Source organism: Squalius cephalus (assembly GCF_949319135.1).
Source record: "Squalius cephalus genome assembly, chromosome: 1".
In the NCBI taxonomy this organism is placed as follows: domain Eukaryota; kingdom Metazoa; phylum Chordata; class Actinopteri; order Cypriniformes; family Leuciscidae; genus Squalius; species Squalius cephalus.
In genome coordinates this window covers 23,319,057-23,325,405 of record NC_137122.1, presented here as the reverse complement: position 1 = coordinate 23,325,405, position 6,349 = coordinate 23,319,057, and the positions used below count along the sequence as shown (strand labels likewise).

Here is a 6,349-nt window from a genome sequence, read left to right as displayed (position 1 = left end):
GATCAGAGGCCGGAGGCGGAGGCACTGGATCCACTCGCTCAGGTGCTGATGGAGGTTGCTTGATTTATTTCTTCATTTATTTCTATTGACACGCAAGGATGATGCAGAACAGATGTAGAGTCATAAACTGGTTTGACGCTATAAGTGCTGCTCGCGTCTCCAAACACGATAAGCAGACGTGTGTGTATTACTGGAGCCTCAGCATGTGAAGAAATCATTTTGACAAAGATTTCTTCATGTCAGACCCTGGAGAAACTCTGTGAGCTTCAAACACACACTCAACAAATAAATTGTATAAATAAAACACTCACACATAAAGTGTCTTTTTTCACACATAAAGTGTCTATTCTTTTTATTATGAATATTAGTGTTCTCCCATAGTTCTTTTGTGTGTGATCTAAAGTTGTATAGCATTATATTTGAGAGAGGTTCAGTTCAAGTATGTTTTGAATGCATTTTGTTCACACCTGAAGAAATCCTGAAAGTGCCATCTGACTTGTTATAAACACACCCATGTGATCAGAAACTCCTCCCTCTTACAACACATACCAGGAAGTGACTTATGAAACAAACAGGGAAAATGGCTTCAGTAAATGTCTCTGCAGAAGAACTTTCTTGTCCAGTGTGTCGTGAAATCTTCAAGGATCCTGTTCTTCTGTCATGTAGTCACAGTTTCTGTAAAGAGTGTCTTCAACAGTTCTGGAGAACCAAGGAAACTCAGGAGTGTTCTGTCTGCAGGAGATTGTCAAGACATGAGCCTTCAAATAATCTTGTGTTAAAGAACTTGTGTGAGTCGTTCCTGAAGGAGAGAAAGAAGAGTCGTTCATCAGGGTCTGAGGAGATCTGCAGTTTACACAGTGAGAAACTCAAACTCTTCTGTCTGGAGGACAAACACCCTGTGTGTTTAGTGTGTATTAACTCACAGAAACAAGTCAATCACACATTCAGACCCATCTGTGAAGTTGTTCCATCATATAAGGTAAAGCTTGTATCTGAGGATAAAAACTGGTCATAAACCCTGTACAAATTCCTCTGCACCATTTTGCTCAATTTATCTATTACATACGGTACATGAACATATCACAGATATATCTGGTGTCTCAGTTGCACTTTAAATTCTAGGAGGAGCTCAATACAGCACTGAAGTCCTTACAAGAGAAACTGAAACACAGTGAAAACATTAAAGGAGAGTTTGAGAAAACTGTTCAACACATCAAGGTGAGGATCGATTCTTTTGACATTTTGACGTTTGATTAGAACAGCCGTACTGATTTGTCTGACATAATTACATGTTCCTTTATTGACTGGAACTCAAACATACATGTTGCATGCATGTATATTTAGTAGCCCTATATAGCAAGTTGCATAAGGTCATTTATACCATAGTTTGCTCATCAAATTGATGAACTTGTCCATTAGAATTATGCATGTATGATGTTTCTATTATAAAATGCCAGTAAAATCTTTCTATTCTGGAAAAAAAAAATTGAATGACTCTTGTAGGTACACTGTTAAAAATTGTGTGAAATTACATTATATTCCAGGTTAATAATTGCATGACTTTCCCAGTTATCTATGTTGCTGAACTTATTCTTGTTTCACTTTAGCAGTGAGTATTAGTTTGTATTGTTTGTTTATTATAATGTTCAGAGTTTGAGTGTCACCATTGTTGTGTTTTGAGTATTGATGTCTGTGCATCATTAGGTGATGTCACATCTTTCAAAGATAAATCTCAGCAGCTGCTTTACTATTGTGAAATATCCATCTACAAATAATTATGAATTTTAAATAAGATATTAGTAAATATTTATGCTTAAATAACACTAGTGATGACTAACTTAAAATTAGCCAATTCTCTTATATTCTAGCTTGCCATCATTTAAACAAATGTTTTCATTTGTCACAGTTCTGACTTGGCTAGATCATAAATTTGAATATGAATATACAAGGTCCAAGATCCCAAGCAAATGGAACACTGATCGAAGTTTTCAAATTGCCTGATGCAAACGTAAAAACATTTTTGCGATACATGGAAGTTTTTGCGAAACTGCCGTATTTCCATTGTAGGCATATTTTCAATTTGCGCAATTTTAAGGGTAATGGTAGGGTAGGTGATTTCCATAAAAAAAAAATTATATGCTGGTTGAAAGTCTTTTCACATCCTGATAGCAATCACGAAGTTAAGTGGTCTAAATGTATTTATATGTACAGTACCAGTCAAAAGTTTGGAAACGTTACTATTTTTAATGTTTTTGAAAGAAGTCTCTTATGCTCATCAAGCCTGCAGTTAAAAAAAATAAAATAAAATAAAACCCAGTAATATTATTAAATATTATTACAATTTAAAATAATGGTTCTCTTTTTTAATATACTTTAAAATGTAATTTATTTTTGTGATGCAAAGCTGAATTTTCATCAGCAAGTACTCCAGTCTTTGGTGTCTTATGATCCTTCAGAAATCATTCTAATATGCTGATTTATGATCAATGTTGGAAACAGTTGTGCTGCTTAATATTTTTTTTATAACCTGAGATACTTTTTTCAGGATTATTTGATGAATAAAAAGTTAAAAAGAACTGTATTTATTTAGAATAGAAATCTTTTGTAACAATATACACTACCGTTCAAAAGTTTGGGAACAATAACTTTTTTTTTTTAAAGAAATTAGCACTTTAATTCAACAAGGATGCGTTAAATTGATAAAAGGTGATGGTAACGATTTATATTGTTAGAAATTTTTTTATTTTGAATAAATGCTGTTTTTATGAATAAATGCTGTTAACGTTTTACTCATCAATGAATCCTGAAAAAAGTATTCCAAAAAAATATATTAAACCGCACAACTGTTTCCATCATTGATAATAACTGAGTATCAAATCATCATATTAGAATGATTTCTGAAGGATCATAAGACACCAAAGACTGGAGTACTTGCTGATGAAAAATCAGCTTTGCATCACAAAAATAAATTACAGTTTAAAATATATTAAAAAAGAGAACCATTATTTTAAAATGTAATAATATTTCATAATATTACTGTTGTTTTTCTGCAGGCTTGATGAGCATAAGAGACTTCTTTCAAAAACATTAAAAATAGTAATGTTTCCAAACTTTTGACTGGTACTGTATATTTAGATTTTATTGTTTTTAAAATATTTTTTATTGTTTTTAAAAGAAGTGTCTTCTGCTCACCAAGGCTGCATTTATTTGATTAAAAATACAACAACAAAAAACAGTATTAATTATTATGACAATTTAAAATAACCTGTTTTCTATTTAAATATATTTTAAAATGTAATGTATTCCTGTGATCAAAGCTGAATTTTCAGCATCATTACTCCAGTCTATTCTTTGATGAATAGAAAGATAAAAATAACAGCATTTATTTGAAATAGAATCTTTTGTAACATTATAAATATATTTACTGTAACTTTTGATCAATTTATTTAATTCTTGATTAAAAATTCCCCCCAAAAATAAAATAAAAATTCTTACTGACCCCAAACTTTTGAACTGTTTAATGTTACAACAAATTTCTATTTCAGATAAATACTGTTCTTTTGAGCTTTCCATTTATCAAACAATCCTAAACTATAAATGTAAATAAGTGTTTTCAACATTGACAATAATAGTATAATGATAGTTTTATCCAACAGACAGAGAACGTCTTCTACATTACTAGTACTTGTGATTTGTGATTTGATTTCAGTTTCAAGCTGAGCACACAGAGCGTCAGATTAAACAGCAGTTTGAGAAGCTTCATCAGTTCCTCAGAGATGAAGAAGAAGCTACAATCACTGCACTGAGGGAGGAAGAGGAGCAGAAGAAGCAGATGATGAAGGAGAAGCTGGAGGAGATGAACACACACATCTCAGATCTTTCACACACTATCAAAGACATGGAGGAGATGATGAAAGCCAATGACGTCTGCTTTCTGAAGGTCTGATTTCACATCATTCATTGATTGATTGATTGGTTGATTGATTGATTGATTGATTGATTGATTGATTGATTGATTGATTGAGTTCTTGATGATAAATGGTGTGTTTGTTCTGCAGGAGTTTCCAGTCTCAATGAAAAGGTGAGTGATCTGTTGGTCTCTCTGGTTCTGATACAAAGCCACTGCAGTTCTGACTCCTGAATGTTCTTCCAGAGTCCAGATCTTACAGCCGGATCCACAGATGGCTTCTGGAGCTTTGATTCATGTGTCACGATACTTGGGCAACCTGCCGTTCAGAGTCTGGAAGAAGATGCAGGACATCGTCCAAAACAGTGAGTCTGGAGAAGATCTGTGCTCTTACACACACACACACTAGAAATTCAAAAGAAGTTGTATGTGCTCAAAAAACAAAACCGTATTCTCAGGTGCGTGGAAGTTATTGTAGCCTAAACAAAACAGCTGAAGTCATCCGCTTCCTGAAAAAAAAATATTCAGAACCAAAAAAGGGTCTATCAAAAATATATCTTTAATTTTTACTTTTGCGTGTGAAAAAGTTCAAAGTGTATTAGCTCTTCCCCACCAAACACGAAATTTTCCGGTTTTCCATGTTTTCACTGTTATGCGGTCTGAACAAATACTGAATCTCCTGATCAAAACACAGGAGAAGACGACGCAGAAACAAGCGATAGCATATGTATGCATATGTAAAAAATTACGTGATCATCAACATTAAACAGCATATAAATCGAAACTGCCTGAATGAAATGTCGGCCCAGGACAATATATAGGACTGTGAAGCTTTAGGGGTGTTGATGGACTCGATCTACTCCATCTATGTTTTGATCATCGTTCTGATTCGGATCCAGACGTATTTGACAAAAACAGGATTTTCTCTGCTTTTTTGCTCAAAATGTTGCTTTTTTTTTTAACTTGCCCACATTCAAGAGTTGATTAAAGAAGAATGCATGAAGCTAGAATAAAAAACATTTTGTTCGTTTAAAAGTAGAGGGTCTGTTCTTTCTTTTGATATTGCATGCTCAGATATTCATACAACAAAATATTCTGAGGGCCATGAAATGTTTGTGAAAATTATCAAAAACGCTGGCGGTGGCTAGCAACTTTTTTTAAATGACACTGGTGAGGAAACAGTTAAAAACAGACCGGAGAGCAGATGTTTCAGCCATTTTCTGGTCTGAATACATGTTTCCAGTATGTGGATAACTTCTGCTGTTTTGGTTACACACACACACACACACACTGGAAATTACGCATGAGGGAAGATTGATAGATTTAAAGATCTCTGATGTCTTTGATCAATACTGTTCATAAATCATAATAATCTGTGTTCGGTTCACTCTTGATCATTATATGAACATAAGAATAAAAGCAGCTGTTGATTGTGTCTCATCAGCTCCTGTGATTCTGGATCCAAATACGGCTCATCCACGTCTCGTTCTGTCTGATGATCTGACCAGTGTGAGATACAGCGAGATCTTAAAACCTCTTCCTGATAATCCAGAGAGATTTGACTGGTATGACTGTGTTCTGGGTTCAGAGGGTTTTAACTCAGGAACACACTGCTGGGATGTGGAGGTCAAAGATAATGAATGCTGGAGTCTTGGAGTAACTACAGCATCAAACCAGAGGAAGGGAGATCGTGTTTTCTTTAACACTGATGTCTGGAGTGTGCAGTACGATGAGATTGGACTGGTTGAGCAGTTTGGTTTTCATGTTCAACAGTATCTTGAGCGTGTGAGAGTTGATCTGGACTATGACAGAGGAACGGTGTCATTCTCTGATCCTGTAACTAACACACATCTACACACATTCACAACCACCTTCACTGACACAGTCTATCCGTTCTTCTTTAATCTTGATGAAATGAACTGTATAAGGATTTTACCAGTTAAGTGACAACATGGATATTTGAGTTATCTCAAGTTAAATCCAGGAAAGTTATTCTAACACAATTGAGTTGAGATAGCTAATTGCAACAATAAAAAAAATGTACCATGCAGTTCCACATATGGTAGTCCTATTTTTATTCAGTTATAAAGATAAGGGGCCCTATCTTGCACCCATCGCAATTGACTTTGTACACTGACGCATGTATCATTCCTATTTTGCACCCGCGCACAGCGGACTTTTCCCTCCACAGACGCACGTCGGTTAACTAAAAAATACACTTGCGCTCCCCGGGGCGGTTCAGCGCAAAGAGGAGGCGTGTTCCGGCGCAAACGTTCCGAAGGTTTAGAAAACACTGACCGAAAAAAACTAGTCTAAAGTCAGTGGCGCGCTGCGCATGTTATTCATATGCTATTATAAGGGCGCATGCTTGGCCATAATCAATGTAGTGTCTGCACAACCCGCATACACTTTGCTTCTCTCATCTACACACAGACGCAGCAG

General features: G+C 35.2%; 1 protein-coding gene across 1 annotated transcript; it reads left to right on the top strand.

The window, feature by feature from the left end:
* The first annotated feature begins 545 nt into the window (after positions 1-545).
* Positions 546-6,349, top strand: LOC307165194 (E3 ubiquitin-protein ligase TRIM39-like). Its single transcript, XM_079882582.1, has 6 exons — positions 546-979; positions 1,123-1,218; positions 3,710-3,940; positions 4,059-4,081; positions 4,154-4,272; positions 5,352-6,349. The coding sequence occupies exons 1-6, from the start codon at positions 563-565 to the stop codon at positions 5,852-5,854; spliced, it is 1,389 nt and encodes a 462-aa protein (XP_079738708.1). The 5' UTR covers positions 546-562; the 3' UTR covers positions 5,855-6,349.